Source organism: Brienomyrus brachyistius, chromosome 4, assembly GCF_023856365.1.
Source record: "Brienomyrus brachyistius isolate T26 chromosome 4, BBRACH_0.4, whole genome shotgun sequence".
NCBI lineage: Eukaryota > Metazoa > Chordata > Actinopteri > Osteoglossiformes > Mormyridae > Brienomyrus > Brienomyrus brachyistius.
Window position 1 is genome coordinate 8433138 of NC_064536.1, and position 20654 is coordinate 8453791.

Here is a 20654-nt window from a genome sequence, read left to right on the forward strand (position 1 = left end):
CAGGTAAGATTATAGTGTAATTAAAGTAATGACTCGATTTGCTCCGCTTTGTCAGCCCAATAGGTGCAGCTAAGAGCTAAAGCCCGCAGGCTGTGCGCTCAGGTTGAGCGCAAACTGGGCTGACGCAGTGGCCGCAAATCATTTAGCCGGAAGGGGTCCATCTCCGTTCATAATCCGCGAGCATTCATCTTAAAAAAGCTTAATGAGAATTAAATGCTAGAAATAATTAAGATTTCGCGGGTCCACCCTCAAAGACACATCTGATCATTCTCGCTTATTCTGCATTCGTCCAGGTATCCTTTTTCACCAATACAGAAGGGCGTAGGATCTACTGGGATGTGGGGTCTGGTTAGAGTTGGGATTAGGATCCATGATTCAGAGTATTGTCTTTCCAGCCAGCAGCCTCAGAGCAATTCAGTTAAAAAAAAGGAAGATTTATGCGCCTGAATTCAGCTATTCAAAGGGAACAAAAGAAACGGACGATTCCTATGCTCACTATAACTCCTTATTGACACTCAAGTTATGTTTTTTTAGCTGTATTTAGTCTTTTATTATGAAAAGGCAAACCGTTTTTAGCATATTGTTTTCCAGCTATGGAAAGCCGCTCTGTGCCTTCGGAAACGATAACGCACATGCCACGTGCCTGCTGGAGACGTCACTCCTCGCCACAGGCTGGTGGGCGCTGAGGTCGTTCGAATCTGTCCTACGGCCCAACCTACTTATATTTTATGTGGCTGCCAGCTGCTGACACTTTGTGATACTGACCTCTCCTGGTTTGTGCAAGTAATATATATTAACAATGTAACAATGTTCAGCGATTTAACTTCAGTGGTTGTATTGTTGCAGCGTTGTCTATTTATGTTATGTCTTTTGAAATAATAATAATAACAATAAACTTCTGTAATAAGCTGTCTTTTAGGCTAAGAGGCAGCGCTACATAAAACATGCCTAGATGTCAAAATCTGAATAAATAAACATTACGTTTTTGGCTCGAGTTTTATGCTGTTACTCCGTTTTTTGTATTATGCCTTCTTGTGGATATAACACATTTAAATAGCAAACAGTTTATTTTATGGATGACGGTAAAGGTGTAGATTTGCCTGCTTGAAATAAGTGTAAAACACATTCTAATCCAACGTAAGGATACTATTACGCAGAAAATTCGTCTGAGTGAACTGACACAGCTAAATGATCAAATGATGGTTTATCCTTGAAGAAGAATAAAAAACACAGCAACACTGCAGACCTTACAGTTGAAATACGTGACAGATGCACCTGTTGCATTATGGAAGAATCAGGCCCTCGGTGAATCAAATCCAAAAACAAGAGCGCTAGACTAGTTTCCCTCCCATTGCCTCAAAGCAAAGGTAAAATAAAGCAGATTATGCGTAACTGTTCAATTACATGACAAAGAAAATCCATTTGTTGCACTTTGTAGTAAGTAATTCTTTACTGGATGACACAGATAATTACTGCTGGGCAAACAAACGAGTATTCTGAATTACGTCTTAACGACGTACATGATAGGGACACTGAAACATGAAATCACAGCTCGTGCCGTTCACCATGTAAACGAAGCTGTTTGAAGTGCTGTTTCGTGAGCTAAGGGTGACCCCTAGTGTACAGTTATGGTATTGCTCCTGGAAGCATCAAGAAGTCACTGCGTCACATGCACCTGCACAGTTTACTGAGCACAAAACAAGCACACGCCGATCAGCCATAATATTAAAAGGACAAGGTGGGACCTCCAAGGACCGGACTTATTTTATGTCCGAGAGATGCTCGATCGGATTGAGATTTGGGGAATTTGTTAGCCAATAGGATAACACCTTGAACTCTCCCCCCCCCCCAAACCATTCCTGAATATGTTTTGCAGTGCAGCAGGGTGCATTATCCTGCTGAAAAAGGGCACTGCCGTCTGGGAATGCCAGTGACATAAAGGGGTGCACTTGGTCTGCAATGATGTTTAGGTAGGTGGTAGGTGTCAAAGTAACATCCGCATGAAGGTCAGGGCCCAAGGTTTCCCAGCAGAACATCGGCCAGAGCATCACGCTGCCTCTGCCGGCCTGCCTTCTTCCTGTAGTGCATCCTCGTGCCATCTCTCCCCCAGGTAAACGACACACACACACACCTGGCTGTCTATTCAGATTCAGAATACTTTATTGATCCCTGAGGAAATTATGTGGTTAAGGTTGCTCCCGGACAGTAATTAAAAATTAAGAATAATTAAGAAGTTAAATACCAATAACAAATAATACAAATATTACAATACCAAAATTACAAATGGCTCTAATAGTACAAAGTACTCAATATACAAACAATATAAATTATATATGTTGTTCCCTGCCTTGTTCCCATTGCTTCCGGGATAGCAATCCCCGCGACCCAGTAGGATAAGCGGTTTGGAAAATGGATGGATGGATGTTGTATATGTCAGGAGTCGCAGGTGCAGACGAGTAGGCTGGCAGGTAGGAGGCAGGGAAGAACGAAGTACGAAGCTGAAAGTCGGGGAAAACTGGAGATTTATTAAAGGGAAGACGACTGCAGGGCAGGGCAGGGCAGGGGTACTAACATCAGCTAACATCAATGACGGACATCGAACAGGGCAAGACGTGGACTGATATAGAACAAAGACATGGCGAAATAACAAGACACAGCTGGGCATGATTGGGGAAGCACACGTGGATAATCAGGGGGCGTGGCACACACGTGGATAATCAGGGGGCGTGGCAAACACGTGGATAATCAGGGGGCGTGGCACACACGTGGATAATCAGGGGGCGTGGCAAACACGTGGATAATCAGGGGGCGTTGCACACACAAGGATCAGACGAGCCGGGCGTGACAATATAGATACTATATATTATACATATATTATATATAAACAATATATAAGCAATACCCTAATAAATTACAAATATTACAAATTTTACAATACCAAAATTATGAATGGCTCTAATAGTACAAAGAACTCAATATACAAACAATATATATTATATATAATAATCCATCCATTTTCCAAACCGCTTATCCTACTGGGTCGCGGGGGGTCCGGAGCCTATCTCGGAAGCAATGGGCACGAGGCAGGGAACAACCCAGGATGGGGGGCCAGCCCATCGCAGGGCACACTCACACACCAGTCACTCACACATACACACCTATGGGCAATTTAGCAACTCCAATTAGCCTCAGCATGTTTTTGGACTGTGGGGGGGAAACCGGAGTACCCGGAGGAAACCCCACGACGACATTATTATTATTATTATTATACATTGGGTTGAATTGAGGTGTATACTTGTATATGATATAACAGAAGACGTAACTCATCAGACCAGGCCACCTTCTTCCGCTGCTCCATGGTCCATTTCTGAAGCTCACATGCCTACTGTAGGCCTTTTCGGCGGTGGACAGGGGTCAGCATGGGCACTCTGACCGGTCTGCAGCTACGCAGCCCGATACGCAGAGATGCACTTTGTGTTCCGACACCTTTCTATCATAACCAGCATTAACTTTTTCAGTAATTTGTGCTACAGTCGCTCTCCTGTGTGATCAGGCCAGACAGGCTAAGCCTTCGCTCCCCACACCCAAATGGGAGCCTTGGCTCCTTCACAGATTCACATCTGGCCCTCATTGGACTACTTCTGGTAGACACTGTCCACTGGATACCAGGAACACTGCACAAGACCTGCCGTCTTGGAGATGCAGTCATCTAGCCATCGCAGTTTAGCCCTTGTCAAAGTCACTCAGATCCTTACTCTTGCCATTTATCCTGCCTTCTCCATCAAGAACTGACTGTTCACTTGCCTAATATACAGTGGGTTGAAAAAATATTTTACCCCCTCTGGAAAACCACCTTATTTCCATCTTACATCATTACAACCTATAAAAATCACAAATTGTGTCACAGAGTATCACAGTGAACTTTTATTTCTCTGCGTACATGTTTTGAAATAATTAAAGCTTGGTGAATTAAAGGAATGCAAACTGAGAGTTATGTTTTGAGAGTCACATGACACACAGGACTTGGTAGCAGCACCCTTTTGCAGTAGTAACTGCTTGAAATCACTTTGGACAGCCATCTACAAGCTTAGCACATTTGGAGAGAAGCAATTTTTCCCATTTTCCCTTGCATAACTGCTCTAACTGGGCCAAGTTTGAAGGCTTTTGTTTGTGAGCTGCAATTTTGAGATCATACCACAAATTTTCAGTCGGAATCAGATCCGGACTCTGGCTCGGCCACTGCAAAACCTGGATCTTATTTTTGCCAAACCCTGCTTTGGCTACTTTTGCAGTGTTTCGGGTCATTGTCCTGCTGAGAGTGGTAGCGTCGTCCGAGTTCCAAATTGATGGCTGACGCTTGAAGGTTTTCTTCCAAAATCTGTATATACTTCTTACTATCCATATTCTTTATTTAATACGGACAAGGGACCCAGTGCCTGCCCTGGAGAAGCAGCCCCAAAGCACGAGGCTCCCCCCACCATGCATGATGGTAGGTATGGTGTTTGCCCAATCATTGCCTGTCCCTTCCATCCAGCAAACAAACGTCTTTGTGTTGAGGCCAAAAAGTTCAACTTTGGTCTCATCAGGCCAAAGTACATGTCTGCAGAACTCAGGACTCCTGTTAAGGTGTCCATTATCGAATTCTAATCGAGCTTTCAGATGACATTTCTTCAGTTGTGGCTTTTTTCTGGAAACTCTGCCGTACAGCCCCCCTCTGTGCAGATCCTTCGATGTTAAAGCCTTGTGCACCATCCACTCCAGTTGCAGATAACAGGTGCTGAGCTTTGCAAGTCGCTGAGAGTCACCTTAGAATTTGCTCTTACTTCTCTGACTGGTTTCCTTGACATTTTCTTTGTTATTGTATCAGGGCGGCCTGACCTAGGCCGGGTCATTGTGCTGTCCTCCACTTCGCTGCGATGGCCCTCACAGTGGACACACTGAAGCTAAGGAGCGTGGCGATCTTCTCAACACCACTGATAACTTCTTAATCTGCAGACATACATTTGCCCTTGTCTTGATTTGTCGGTTTTTGAGGTTTTACCAAATATGCCACTTGAACTGATTTCTTAGTTGTATGTTCGTAAGAACCGGCCGAAATAATCACTCATGGACCAGTCAACAAGCTAGACTATTCATTTATTGATTGTTTATAGCTGTTTTCATTAACAAACATACAGACTCCAAGCTATTAGGGGGTCGAATGCTTATTCAGCAGCAGATTTCACTGATGTGTTCTTTATCGTTGTTGCACAATTTGATTTTCAGGATTTTTTAGTGAAAATGTATTGTCCAAGAAGCGCTTATTTATATGTAACAGCATGAAACTAAATATACATTGTCAAAGAAAAAATATTCCAGGAAATTTAAAATTTGTCTGTATAATGACACCCATAACAGATGCCATTATAATCAATGTTATTCACTTCACCGGTCAGTAGTTTTAATGTTATGGCATATTGGAAGGCGTTCACGGGCAATTCTAATACACTCCAGCAGGTGGCGCCATGTCTTCACTTTTCACCTTCAAATCGGAAGAAACTGCAGCGTAACTGTAAATGACTTGACCAAAGCATCGAAATCAGTTAACACATAGACAATAGTTAAGTGCTTTATGAGAAATGAGCACAGTCATACAACTAGCATGAAGGATATGTTTTGTTGTGGGGGGAGAGCCACTCAGTCCAAGTCACGATATTTCTCATGTGCTGTTTTTGGAGATGGGGGGGGGGGGGGGGGCTGGACTTCGCATTCCAGTCAAATGGTACCCTGGTGTCATATAAGACAAGCTGTATATGGGGTTATGGCAGCCCCCTGTTAGCTAAACAGCAGGCAGCATGAAATGCAGAACTTTCCAGAAGGCTATTCAGAGAAGGTATTCAGCCCTGGGGTACAGGATGGGAAAGTCAGGACGCCACATCATGGCCGGCGTCCGCGCTACGTCATTACAGCGTCGGAAAGTGACGCCCACCCACTCACCACTGCTCCTGCCGGTGATCCATCGGTCCTGTCACGCCCGCATTCCTGTCGCATTTTCACTCTCGAATGTTTGTCGCTAGCACCAACGTGCTGGGCAAACGAAATCACTAAATTACACAAACGTGGCGGGGCGGGGGGGTAGTGGCCCCCACGGCGACTGTTTATCAGCTCCGGTGCATAGCTGTCCCGCAGATTAATCTCTGTCCGTCTGAGGGAGAGCCAAGTAGGGAAAAGGGTGGCGAGTGCAGTGAGGAGACGCACAGGCAGGCAGGCTGGGCCCGTGGCTGATGTGTTTACATGAGGCTGGGCGCGGCCGGCTGCCGGGCCTTTTAAAGAGCGCAGGCCGCAAGCTGCAGTGGGCAGGGTGAGCTGGCCCCCCTCAGCCGGGAGCCGGATCCATTTATATGCAAGGTCATTCATGCTGAAATGAACTAGCCAATCAGACCGTTCCCAACCTTTTGATGACCGCCTACGGCAGGACCAGCGCTAACTACACCGGCAGTGAAAAGATGATGAGTTATCTTGGTTGAGGGGTCTGGTTGAGCAAAGTTCCTGAGAAAGTTTCATCAGATGCGAACCGAACATGAACATCAAGGGCGGTTTTAAAGGTATATAATTCATTTTTGAAAGTTAACTAACCCCTCCGCCAAAGCCCCTGCATTCTGCGGCCCGGCGGAATACTGGCCACTGGGGACCCCTGAAACGGACCGTCAACAGTGACAATGCAGGATGGCCGACCTGTCAAACTGGAAAGTGAATGCAAGCCGGCCCGCTGAGAAGCCCCGATTCAGCAGTTCTTCCCGAGCAGTGGCGGACGTCCTAATTTCTCGTCAACGAAAACGCTGGAACGGGGCCGCTTCACCTAACACAGACGTCAGGGTGGGGGGGGAGGGTAATTAATGCCTCCCACTTATTTTAAACAATGAGGAAGCCGAACGTTTCTCTGGCAGTGACATCGCACTTCACTGGGTAACGTGCTAACAGGCCGGACCGCAATCTGTCACAGTCCGGCAGTCACTGACGGCTCAATACCGATCGTTTGTCTAGTGATATTTTCCCATCATGCTGTAGGGTCCCTCCTAGCTCAAAGCTGTTCACAGACTTATTTGGTGTGCGTCCTGAGCGGGAATCCGTCCAACGCCTTATTTTAATTGGAGCAGAAAGACGCAGGGGCTCCGCGCTCGATATAGCCCCGCGGGGCCCAGACGCGATCCCTTCGGAGAAACGCCACCTGTCGTGAGCTCGCCATTTCCGCCGCCATGCTGAGCAGGGAAATGCTTTTCTCCAGCTATTTTTGCAACCGAAGCATCGCCTTAAATTGTCGGTGATTTTAGGGAATTGCTAAGCCCAAGCAGCCCCGGACAGCAGAGACATTCTCTAAATTCCTTCCGCGTCCCAGCATTAAATACACCTGCCCCACTTTAACCCGCCCGGTGACCCGGCTGAGGACACTCTCCTGGAATTTTGGGACCCCGCCCCCTCAGGCAGTATTTCAGCCTGGAATAGCCCATGACGGGAGCTTGCTGCCCTACTGTACGCAACTCGCCCATGGATTGGGTTACACCTCCCCGCTAGGCTTCCCCTCAGCACTCCGCTGAGCATTGATTTTACTGTCCCCCCACAACCTTCTTCATTACTAAACATGGCCTTCAATCAGCCAATCGCAGCATGCTGCTAGGAGGGGGTGGGACTTTGAGGACCACCCCCCCCCCCAGGACTCCATGAGGCCTGGGGAATCTCTCCATGTCCTGGGACACATCAGGAAAGGTAGGGGGGGTAGTTTCACTGTATGGGTCTGAGCCCAGATGCTGACTGTCACAGTGCCTCTGGGGGGGGGGGGGGGGGGGGGGGGGGGCTCTGCTGATATGCGAGTCGCAGCTCCTGCCATTTGTGCCGAAGTTCACAGCTTCCAAACTGCTGCAGGCGACGGTCGTCACGGTTTCCCCCTCCAATGCCGCTATTGGACAGCTCATCCATTCAACACCCCCCCCCCCAAACACACCACATGTGAGTGTCACACCAGTAAGGGAGTCGAGCCTGGGACAGTGCAGTACACAGCACTCCTGCCACCACCACCCCCGACAACCTAAATAAACACGATACCATTGCAGACGTACATTTGCCCCAAATAAACTGGGAGTCAGGGCCTGCGGGGGGGGAATTAAAGAGGATTTCAGTTTGGGGTCTCCCAGCTGAGTCGGGAAATTGTGTTTCATTAAAACTGTCCCTTTGAAGAGAAATCTCTAGCAAGCTAAAAAAATAAAACAAAAGTCACACCATGTGTATGCTGTACGTAGAGGATAAATTGTTCACTAAACACTATGATTATAGTATCATGATGCTGCTTTTTTCCAGGTCATGGGTCCGTGGCTGGGGTACGTTCTGGTTAAGATCCCAGTCCTTTGACTGTGTAGAGGTGCAGTCTGTGCTACTGAGGCCCAGTGGTTCAGAACAGACGGCAGAACATCCCAATGGAGGAGCTCCACCTGAACACCCATCCCGGCCACTGTGACGGGCATCTTCGGCGAACGCGAGGTGTCACCCGACTGGCGGGACAGCAGCTTTCAGCGAACAGATGATTCCACTGGCATTCAGATGCAAAGGCATGATAATGCAGCCCCCCCCCCCCACTCCTCCAGCCCCGGGGTTCGGACTGACGCTCAGAGAGCTGGCAATCAATACAAACCCTGTTTTCTTTAACACATTTGACAGAAGTGTGTCGTTTACATAAACCACAATGGATGACAGACAGCTGAGCAAACAGACCATAAATCCAGCAGTAAATCGACCGTTAACGTTTCTAATGGAGACTCATTTGGTTTAAATGAGTCAGTTATGCCAAGAGAATTATGACTGTGACGTTTGTGGTCGGCACACAGCACTGCTTACACCAAGGGCCAGTGGATATTACCCTCACAGGCTCACGGCTTCTTCTCACCTGGGTTTACCACTGTAATATCATGGTCTGAGCAAGTGTGAATCTGAATTCCAAGAATGCATACTTGTGGTCTTGGCAAGACCGGTCTTGCGAGCTTGCCTACCAAGAACAAGCTTGTGGTGCAATGAATCATGGGATTGGTCTCATTAAACGAGGATGCAACTGAGGTATCCTTCATATTTGGGGCTGAGCATCTGAGGATCCTTAACGTCCTCGTGTACTTGTGTTCTTAGTATTGGGACTGGTCTTCGGCAGTGGAAGATGACGTAAAACGGGTACATGAGAACGCAAGTATGGCCAAGTACACACATTGAGATTCACCCCAAGTCACACCGGACACCTAACTGGACCAGCCCAAACCTGATGCCTGTAATGACACCAGCTACAACCCGGACACCACGCTTACGAAGCCGATCCCACAACTTCCACGGCAGGCATGGAACCGCCCAACTTTATACCATTAATCCAGCCCCCGACCTGCAGACAGATGGCAGTGCACCCAGCTACGCTTCAGAGCCCGGAGAAGGTCTCTTTGTTTCGGTGAAACAAACCGTGCAAAAGTCCCTTGCAGCTCCAAGGCTTGGGATCGTGTCACGGTTATTGTGAAGTCAAAGCACGTAATTAGTCTCTGGATTTACGGCTTACGGACCGAAATACGCCATTCGGCGCGGCCTTCAGGGTCAGAAGCCAAAATCAGGCTTCCAGATCACCCTCTGAGACAATGAGGGCAAAGCATTGCTTCCCCGATTCCTGACAGTCTCTGATCTTGCGTGGGCCAGTGTCTATCTCTCTCTTTCTGGGGTTGTCTAAATGGGGGGGGGGGGAAGGCAAAGGCAGACAGATAGGGAGGGAGGGCGGCCATCCCCCCTATCCAGTGCCGGCTAAGGGGCTGCCGAACTGTCCTGTTTCCCCAGATAGTCCCTCTGGGATGAGACCCTGACCCCCCGCCCCCAAAACCCACCTGTCCTCGTCCATCCAGGCAACGATCACATTCCAAAGAGCCCCCCCACCGAAGCCCCCAGATTTTATGGATCGGTAAGGCCACGTCCTTTTCAGCAGTGAGTCGGGACCTGAAATGTAGAATGACTGAAAGGTATTCGATCTGGAGACAAGCATTGGAGCACATTCATGGCAGAGATACGGACATGCAGATTCCCCCATGCTATGTGAGGAACAGGTCTGAGCGTAAATAAAAGGCTCAGACAGGGTTCGACCACAAACTGCGGGTACGCACTGTAGCAGAGCAGCATGAGTTATGGTCTAAAGACAGCAGTGTGGAAACCAGGAAAAGACCCCAAAGAGATATCCACCCAGACAAAAGAAAATGCAGAACTGTTGGGGGGGGGGGGGTGTCAAAGCAAATACAGTCAAACCTCGGATTGTGAGTAACTTGGTTGGCGAGTGTTTTGCAAGACGAGCAAAAAAATTTTTATAAATTTGAATTTGATTAACGAGCGAGGTCTTACATATACGCTTTGTCTGCCGAGCGTCACGTAATCACAACTGAGCCGATGGTTCTTCTCTCTGTCGCTGCGGGATTGTGGGTAATCGTTTCCTAAGCTCGGTCTCAGTCGGCGGTGCCTCACTCGTATAGTCAGAATTTAGCAGAAAAGCACCTCCTGAATAAGGGTGTAGCAGTGCGAGCGATGATTCTGTTTAACGACAATGCAATGTCCACATTTCCACGAAATCGAAAGAGGTAGAAGCGGCTGTGATTGGAGAGGCTCCTTCTTAAAGTCGCACAAAAAGAAAAAGATTCCAGTGAGCCAACAGATAGGAGTAATTCCGTTAGTTATAGTGAAAGTTGTCCTAAAAAATAACCCTCCTCCTCTCCTCTCTCTCATACCATCCAAGATTCTTTTCAAAGGTAAAGTGCAGGTTAATTTCTTTTATGTACTTTTACTTTATATTTTGTATGAATCATTTTTATATGAATATTTTTGGGTTGTGGAACGAATCATTTGAATTTCCATTATTTCAAATGGGAAAATTCGCTTTAATATACGAGTGCTTTGGATTACGAGCATGTTTCCGGAACGAATTTTGCTCGCTATCGGAGATTTTACTGTAGTCTGAAAGACCATCGACAACAGCTGATGAGTGGCAGCCTGGCGCACGGCATCATGGGAAAAGGGGCAGGTCAGCTGATAAGAATCTGCGCCACCACAAAGCAGGCAGTTGCAGCAAATAGTAACACATTCTGGAGAACCTCTGCCAACATGCTGCTGGACATATTCAACTCGGGGGGGTCTGCTGCAGTTTATTAAAAAGCAAATTTGTAATTGAAAAAAATCAATTGTACAAAAAGCCTAATGAAATAACTGGATATTTAAGATGACGCAGCGTTTTACCACCCAAGCAGCCTTACACAGAAAACAGTAAACATCTCTGCTCATTAAAAAACAAAAGGTAGTTTCACACACAATATAATGAAGATGAAGCACTACGGAAAGTGTACGAACCTCCCTGCAGTTATGGGCAGCACTGCCATAACAGTTTTTCTTCCTGTAATTACCTGCATTTAACGCATATAAAGCGATACTGACATTAACACTCACGGATTACTGACGTTTTTAAGCCCTGACCTTTGGCCTACAAATTAACTAAGGCGCCATTCATGATGGAGAGCGAAGCGTTTTCAACAGCAGGGGGCGCAATCGCATCATTTTCTCTCATTGTCCTCTTTTAAATGAAGGACACCGGAGCTTTGAAATGTAGACCAGACTTTGACAATCGAAATGAAGGCTGATTAACAGGTTTTAGACAACAGAAATAAATGCAGTGGTCGTACTTTCCATGCAGACATTCGTCTGAATACAGTTCATTTTATCAAGCCAAAAGAGAGTGTCTATATTAACGTCTAGTTTGAGAACACTTTCCAAGTAGTTGACACATATACAATTCACATATACTATTTCCAACAGCACATCATCTCGTATAAAATAAATGAAACTCCGTATTATTTTTGATCCACACGTGAGCAGTCCTTTTGTTAACAACATAAAACGCACAGTGTTGTCTAAAGGCATTCTGACTAATATTTAATCGTGCAAATGGGCTGTGCGCTGCTCCGGTATCACGGTTCACCTTCACAACACACGCGCGTCCTTGACTGACATCTCGGTGCGGGAGGGCACGGTGCCGGTAAGGAGCGTTCACTGGTGCTGCATTGCCTTGATCTCAGTGTTTGCTCGTTTCAAGGTAAAAAGGGTGCATTCTTAGGCGTAAAAGCATGGCTGTTACGTGAAACGATGCCAAAAACAATAACACTAGAATAACAATACATCGTAGTGGTCACTGGAGGCGGCTATAACTTTTAAGTGCGGGTAAATTTAATGCATTTAAATTTCTGTGTATATGCTTCGGGGACGTGGCGTGCGGAGCAACATTTTGCCATATATATATTAGCGCAGGCGGCGCCACTTGTATTGCCGCAGATACTCTACTCTACTACAGCAGCCGGTGCCGATCCGTGTAAAGAAGGGAGCCCTACTACAGCCGTGAGTATTGCGCCGGCAGAGCTAGTGCCCGCTCACTGGTCGCCCAGCTCCAACTTCCAGCAAACATCGAGCGCCGTTCCGCAGGGAGCTGAAGAAGCATCGCCGACAGGCGAAATTCTGGGGATGAAAAGGGGGGTGTGGGTGTTATTTGCAACTGAAATGCTGCCGGTCGGCAATGGCGGGAAAGTGGCGGATGGACTTCTTTTTTTGGGGGGGGAAGGCGTGGCCTGGCAATAGTTTAATCTCGGGCGGAGAGGCGGGCGCTCACACTCGCGGTGCGTACGGCTGCAGTTCGGTGGGGTCGCTGCTCTTTGGATTAACACGCTTGTTTGTAAATAGTGACACTGTGCTCCCCTCATTGCGGACGGGAAGATTTAAACACCTGGACAGCTGCTCGCACGGTAAGGACGCAGATAACCGCGGGGATACTGAGTAACTGGGGGGGCGGCGGTCCGGTGCCAGCCGCTATCCCGACCTGACAGCTGGCTTTTCCCAAGACTTGTTTCTCTGCTCCCGGCTCACGCCTCCCTGCCCGGAGATCCGCCGGTGCACGCCTTCGCCGCCACGTTAAAGGGGTTCCGGGCATTGGTGTGTTAAACTGCGTGTCCCGGCCGGCATTGAGAAGTCCCCTGGTGCGATCGCCCCCGGCTGACCTCTGGTTCGCTCCCCGCACACAGGCAGCCCACAATGCCACTGACGTCCAGCATGGCGAGTCGGAATTACGATTACGACTACGACTCTATCCAGCCGTACTTCTTTGATGACGAGGAGGACTTCTACCAGCAGCAGCCCGGCCAGCTGCAGCCGCCGGCGCTCAGCGAGGACATCTGGAAGAAATTCGAGCTGCTACCCACGCCTCCCCTGTCTCCGAGCCGGCGCTCCTCCCTGACCGGCCCGCTGCCCTCCAAGGCTGACCAGCTGGAGATGGTCACCGAGTTACTCGGCGACGACGTGGTCAGCCAGAGCTTCATCTGCAACGCTGATTACTCGCAGTCTTTCCGCAAGTACATCATCATTCAGGACTGCATGTGGAGCGGCTTTTCTGCCGCCGCCAAGCTGGAGAAGGTGGTGTCCGAGCGCCTGGCGTCTCTGCAGGCGGCACGCAAGGAGCCGCCAGCCACAGAGCCCGGGCTGCCGGAGCTGAACTCCTCGGCTTCCGAGTGCATCGATCCGTCGGTCGTGTTTCCCTTCGCGCTGACTGAGTGCGGCAAGACCGGCAAGGTGACCCCGTCCCCGGCGCTGCCCCTGCTCCTGGACACGCCGCCCAACAGCTGCAGCAGCAGCGACAGCGATTCCGGTAGGTGAAGCCCCGTGTCCCGAAGTGAGTTTGCCGGGTTGCGTAAAACCTCCCACCCGCCCCTCCCCTTAACCCCCGGGACATGGCTTATTGCCGCAATGTGTATAGAGGGTGTAGTAAATGCATGCCTGCCCGCCAAACTAACTCTGCCTCTCGCCTCAATGCAGAAGATGATGATGATGATGATGAAGAAGATGATGATGACGATGATGATGGGGATGAGGAAGATGATGATGAAGAGGAAATCGACGTCGTGACTGTAGAAAAGAGGAAGAACGTGAGGAGGTCAGAGGTGCACAGGACAGGCACCCCTGGCAGGCAGCAGCAGAGCCCCCTGGTCCTGAAACGGTGTCACGTGCCAATTCACCAGCACAACTACGCAGCCTCTCCTTCTACCCGCAGCGAGCAGCCCGCTATCAAGCGGATAAAGTTCGAAGGAGGGGGAGGAGGTGGCAGCAGGGTTTTAAAACCAATCAACCGCAAATGCCCAAGCCCCCGGACGTCAGACACGGAGGACAACGATAAGAGGAGGACTCACAATGTCCTAGAGAGGCAGCGGAGGAACGAGCTGAAACTGAGTTTCTTTGCCCTGAGAGACGAGATTCCCGAGGTGGCCAATAATGAGCGGGCCGCCAAGGTGGTCATCCTGAAAAAGGCCGCGGAGTGCATCTACAGCATGCAAACGGACGAACGGCGCCTCCTGCAGCTCAAGGAAGAGCTGCGCAGACGGGGGGAGAGGTTGAGACACAGGCTGGAACAGCTGAGAGACTGTCACACGTAGGGTCAGCCGAGGACAGGGACACTAACAGACTGCCGGCATCCACCTGCCCACTCTGTGTATTGCATGCAAATGTGTAAATCGGCAGTCCACCACACAACCTCGGTCACGAGCCAGTCTGGCTTTCACCATGAACTGCCTCCATTGAATAGCTAAATTTAAGTCTATGTTTATTGAAGACTGGACTGTGTAAATCAGTCATTCTTGCTATCTTTTTTATGTGACTTAATATTTGTTGTTTTATGTGCAGATTTATAAATTGTTTTTACAATTTGCTATAATAGTTTTTTTGCAATCAAATACAATGCTTTATGAACACTCTGCTCTTGTCACTGCCTTTTCCACACGACCTTGAATTGCTCTGACGTCCTTGTACGGGACGTAAACGGTACCTTTTTAATCAGCCAATCTCGCCAGCGCTCAGGGTCCCCCTCCCCTTTGTCCTCTTTCCATTAAAACTGCTCAAGGGTTCGGTCTCATGGTTTACAGTTAAATCTTGTTTCCCCCCCCTGTGCTTGGGGGTGCTTTAGGTTATTAGAGGGCTCTGCTACATATTTGTGTAAAGTGTTAACTGGTAGTTAACTGTGGAAATTGGTTCTGCCTCTCGAATCGTTTATGGCATTTAAGTCTTGTGGGAACGGAGACTAGAATCTGAGCCGCGCCCTTTTCTGTCAGCTGCTCCCCTCATTACACTCTCCTTTCGAGCTACGCCACTTCCAGGTGTCTCTGTAGGTCCAGGTTGGGGGGTCACGGGGGGGGGGGACTCCTCACACGGCTTTGCTTCCTCTCGTATCGCAAGTCTGCGAGTCTTTGTCATGTGTTCCATCTCGGTGCGCGCACAGGCACGAGTCGCTGCGGTGTCGCCGAGCTGCAAGGTGAGTTTACTCCGTCAGCTGGGATGCCTCAGTCGTCATGACTGCGGGTGGCCTTGCCGTGGGAGCCGTTCAGCTGCACGCATTAAAACAATCTCCCTTTCCCTCTGGCAGCATTTGCCCTAAGAGGCAAATAATTTATGAGGCAAATGAAATACGATTTCAGTAACGCCTTTAACAGACAGAAGAGAGCCTGCTTTCGTTGTCCCTTAAGGTGCAAACGGAGGAAGTTTATTTAGATTAAGCTATCCCTTTTTCATTTTTGAAAATCAACTAATGAAATGGATTTGTTTTGTTTCCTTTTATTAAAAAAGGGATTTGGGTGAGGGGGGTTTTATTGGAGTAGGGGACACATTGTGTAAAATCAATAAGGTCCAGTTATATAGTCTAAGAAAAAGGCTTGTCAATAATTCCTTTACATTCAAGATATGTGGCTGGGTGTGTATGATACTGGAGTTGGGTGTGTGAGAGCTGTAAGCTACCCCCCCAGTGAAACAGACCAGATTGGGAGACAATGAACTCACTACCTACAGTGGTCCCGCTTAGATAAGGACTGTTGAAGTAAATGCACAGATCACTCCCTACACACAGAAGGGCTCCGTTGGGGGGGGGGGCAAAAGGGGTGCACACTAACGGAGGGGTGGTGTGGGGTTATAGAACACGTGCTGGATTGGCGGTTTACATCACACACACACGCACACACACAGCGTCAGCACCTTTCTCCGCTCCCCCCCACCACCACGCGGGGCACTCCGTGACGTCACGTACTGTACCCGAGCGCACGCGGAGCGTTCGGAGGAGCGCTTGTCGGAACACATGGGCAGGCGGTCGGGCATGAGTGCTGCTTTTGCTCCATCGGAGGGCATTTCCACCTGGAATAATCGGCACATTTCCACGCGTGAAGCGACGCGCCGGTAAGACTTTGGGAAACATGCATATGTGTTTCTGTCCAGCGCCTCCATGGACGCTCGGTTTGTTTTTCTGAAGAGGATGCAAAATACAGACGGGAGCAAGCTAAGCTGTACTTTGCCGTCGCTGTTGGTCACGCAGCTGCTTATAATATGTACATTTCGATTTAATATTTCTAAGTGAAGATCGGAATATGCTTTCAGTTGTCGGACGTATATGCTTTCTACTCCAAACGAAGGGAAATGCATGTTTCAAGATTATTCATTCCGAGGAATATACAAAAAAACTCTATTTTGAAAATGATGTATATTAAAAAAAGATAAATATGATCTGTGGTGTTTATAGGACGGCTGGGTTGAGACTGACGCGTTTTGTCGCCAACGCTTTTGCGATTGCGTGCTTCCAGACTTCTCCTCCCCCGGGTACTGTAGCTGTCATGAGCTTTACTGCTTCCTTTAACCATAAAGTTACTGATCTTTGCTTTATTCCGTATTTGCTGAGAAAGTCCTCTTACTGTACAGCCAACCTAGGTCTCATGTTCCTTTTTGTTCGTTTTGTGTGATTGTAAAAGCATTTCATTCAGTCATGTCTGTGTTCGGGGCTGTATGGTTCCGTTTACCTTTCAGTAAATCCATCTTACTTTTCGGGATTTTTAAATTGCAGTTTTAATCGACCAATAAATCAATCTCTCCTTGAGCTGTTATGGCCTCAAAGGCGTATTTAACGCAGAAATCACTGCTGCTGTAGCGCAGCCTTGAATACAGCCAGTGACAGGCGACATTTTTGGGGACGGTTTAGCTTCATTGCTTCTGTCAATCCAGTGAGACAGCTGGCTTGGTGTTTTTGTTACTGTTCGCTTATGGACAGGGGCATCGGAGCCTCAAAGGGGCCTGGACACATTGGCAGATTCAGGGGGCCCAGCATGTGATATTATGTGTAAAATTGCCTGGGGGGGCAAAGTGATATTTTGTAAGGGAGTGCAGAATTTCCAGGTATGCCCCAGCTTATGAGTGACTTTAATGGCACTAGGTTTAATTGCAACCAGCCTGGCATTTTCAGTGGCGGGGCTTGAATGCAGGGCATGCAGTCAAGCACACCTGCCAGCATCCTGCATGTTCTGCTGCAGATTTTAAAGCATGAACCCAGTCAGCACCTCCTCTGCTCCTCTGGAGGGGAATTCTGTGCTCCTTTCTGTCTCCTCAGTATCCTGACATCTGTCTGTCTGTGTGTCTGTCTGTATTTTCTTTTCGTTTCACAGTTTATTAAATCTATCTCCTCCACAGGACCTAAATAACAGCCCCTGCCCCTTGCCACCATTCCTGTGTCCCGCCACCCTGTTCAAATCAGCAGGACAGCGTCTCCAAGGGGTGCGCTGCCGTTACTGTCATCAGAGATAGCATGTCACGGTATAAAAATAGGCCGACGTCGAGAGAGCATGGGGCTCTGGGCGCCGGTCCCGCCAGCTTGTCAATCTGGCGTCCAGGGGTGGACGATCTGATCCCTCCCTCCTCAGAAAGTGCATCCTTGTCAGGTTAACGTCACGGCTTGCGAGGCAGATCAGGACTCATTTTGGCAAGAGGCCCACCTCCTGCCCAGTGGATCACGCACGTTCAAGCTGAATTGAAGGTGTTAACAGGCCAAAATCAGGTCATGTCCTGAAGTCAAAGGCTACCGGATATGAATGGGAGCATCAAGGGTGAATTTGAGCAGCTTGTAAGAATCACATACATCACACACACTGACTCACACTGTCACTTTTCTCTCTTCCACACATGCTCCTTCACTTTCTCTCTCTCTTTCTGTCCAGATCACAGGAAGCCCCATCCCTCACCTCCCTGTGCCCCCCTCCCCCCACCTGCTTGACTATCTGCCTGACTGCCTGCTCCCTGTCTACTTGTGCTGTCCCACCACCTGTCTGAATGTATCTCTCAAGAAGTACACATAACTTGTACTGCCCACTGCCTCCCACAGGAGGATGAAAACCCCCTTGAGTTTCCTCTTCTCCCTGAGGGAACGTTTCCTTGTCACTGTCACCTCAAGCTGCCTGGGACCTTGGGGAGTCTGTAAAGTGCTTCGCGTCAATGCTCTTTGTTAAAAGTGCGATCTAAATAAAGTCAAACTGAGTTGAATCAGTCAGTCAGTGCAGTCGTTTGTGTTTGGCAAAGCAGCGGGAAGCTGAAGGATTCCCTCAGGTGGCCTGCTCCTCTGATCTTCCTCGAGTTTCCGCGTCATTGCGGTTCCTATATATCTGAGGAGAGCACAAGCGATTGCGTGCATCTGCCTCCCTCGTCTCCTCCGTCATTCTCGGTCACGCCAGGAGTGGTGAAAGTCTTGCGTAACGGTGCTGGCAAAGCGGCACCTTAAGTTCACCTTGACCTCGGGTTCTGTTCCAGTCTCCTCCCCTTTCTCACAGTCCCGGTTGGATCTCACGTGATCAGACAGACAATCGGAGGAGCGTAGGAGGGAAGGAAGCGGGATCCGGCACACGCACGGGCAGGAGCCTGGAATGCTCTGGCCCCGGCACTAAATTCCCAGCTGAAGAGTCCTCCGGGTGTATATGCCGTCTGAGGGATGGGTTTAGCTACGCCGGATCTGGGCGGTTCTGTGTAACTGGCCGATTCAACTGTCCCACTGGCTGTTTTCCATTCCATGTGAAATTCTGTGCGCCGTTCTCACTTTTGGCACTTTTTTTTTTGCACGAGGGGAATGCAGCCGGCTCCCGTCAGGTGGTTACCGGGAGCCGTCCCAAACATTCCCCAAGCATTCTGCACGCTTGGCATGGAGCACAGGACCTGGAAAATACAGCTAGATTGGAAAAAGCTACGATGACACAGACTGGGGGTTGTTCTGGGCCGGAACGCCGAGCGGACGCACTGGGCGGCCACAGAGGGCGCCATTCAGGCCCCCTACACAGCAGCCTTTGTGGATTCAGTCTCCGCCTCCTCGTAGCATCTGGACAGGAGACCCATCGGCATCAGCTGAGGTTAAACTCAAAACACCAGGCCTCTGAAAAAGGGTCTGTTGGCCTCACTGTACGGGACGTGGCGCAGACAGACTGACGTGCGATTTGCCTGGGCGTTTCTTTAATTTGATTTCTGTCGCGCTCCGGGCCGTTCTGCAGAACCTTGGGATGACTCCTGCTGTAAGTGGTATTGCCGTGAAGGGGCACAAGTGCAACAAAACGAATTCCAGATCATCTGCGCCGTTAAAAAGGTATATTTTTTTCTCAGTAACATAGCTTAGATGTCAGGGTGACAACCTTAACAAGATCATTTATGACTCCACTACATAGCTCATGCTGTATTAACTTACTGGTAACTACTAGGCCATTACTAGGTTAACCGCAGTTGGCCACATCCACGAGAACCATACGATGTTACCATGGTAATCCCGCAAACCACCTTGACCCACATCTCTCTGCCATTGCAGTATTCAATGTATTGAGGTCTCTGCTATGGCCGGAGATCTTTCCTTGTAGAATCCCAGCCCAGGAGGAAATCCCTGTTCCTAGCCAGCTCTATCTCACTCAGCCTCAACACAAGCATGCTCTCTGGGTCTCCCATAAATACTTAATGGGTTTTTAATATCTTCTGGCTGATCTCCGCCACGTCCGGTGCGTGGCCTGTGGCAGATGTCTCCGGAACAGTAGCACACTCAGCCGGGCCCTGCAGACACGTTCGAGGGTCACAGTCTGGTTTTCCGGCCTCAGAGGACACACCTGCGAAACTGTTCCCAAGGGTGCTTGAAACAGGAAAGACCCCAAAGACTGGAACCAGATCCCTGCGATGGTTTGGAGAGTGTTCTACAGTTTTCTTGCAGTCCAAATGTTCTTCAGATGTCCGTCATATTTGCTGCACGATGTCCACTGGATCAACAGTGGGGTACAGTTTGGTCTGAAAACTTTGTAATAGAATACAAGATCCAGTATCTGATCTCAAACCCCCAACACTCTCCGAGTGTTTTGCTGAATGTTTTTCACAAATACAAACAAGCTTTTTGTATCCTCACATGGGAGTCCAGACAGCTAGACTCCAGAGTAACCGTGTTTTTGGTCTATATTGGGGGGGGGGGGGGGGGTGCCATTGACCCTGATGGACACAGCTTGTCATCACTTACCCTGCCCCCCCCCCTTCACAGATGAGATGGTTTCTAATAAGGTGTTAAAATATCTCTCTTCATGATCAATCAGCTGCTGTCACCACGCGAGGTCTTTACCGCTGTCCACTGGCCAACTAATTAGCATGCCAGTTGCTAGGAGGGGTGTTAGGGCCCTGCCGGACAGCCCAGTGTGTGGACTGGATGGACTGGGAGCACTGGGGGCCCGGGGGGGAGACAGGGCCTTGGGGAGTGAGAGTGGTTCTCAGTGACGACAGGGTCTTCTGAA

General features: G+C 49.0%; 1 protein-coding gene across 3 annotated transcripts; it reads left to right on the plus strand.

Annotated features, from left to right (window-relative positions):
- Nucleotides 1-12661: 12661 nt before the first annotated feature.
- On the plus strand, nt 12662-14810 carry mycb (MYC proto-oncogene, bHLH transcription factor b). 3 transcript variants are annotated; one of them, XM_049010979.1, is made up of 3 exons: nt 12663-13002; nt 13092-13711; nt 13879-14810. In XM_049010979.1, the coding sequence occupies exons 2-3, from the start codon at nt 13102-13104 to the stop codon at nt 14490-14492; spliced, it is 1224 nt and encodes a 407-aa protein (XP_048866936.1). In that variant the 5' UTR covers nt 12663-13002; nt 13092-13101; the 3' UTR covers nt 14493-14810. The 3 variants fall into 3 exon arrangements, with proteins under 3 accessions (XP_048866937.1, XP_048866936.1, XP_048866935.1); XM_049010978.1 differs by having other exon boundaries at nt 12664-12815; XM_049010980.1 differs by having other exon boundaries at nt 12662-13711; nt 13882-14810.
- The last annotated feature ends 5844 nt before the right edge of the window (nt 14811-20654 follow it).

Bases quoted from the DNA above. Each gene is read 5' to 3' on its own strand.
- mycb (XM_049010979.1), top strand. From the start codon at position 13,102: ATGCCACTGACGTCCAGCATGGCGAGTCGGAATTACGATTACGACTAC. The intron at 13,712-13,878 runs GTAGGTGAAGCC...GCCTCAATGCAG, and splicing joins CAGCAGCGACAGCGATTCCG to AAGATGATGATGATGATGAT.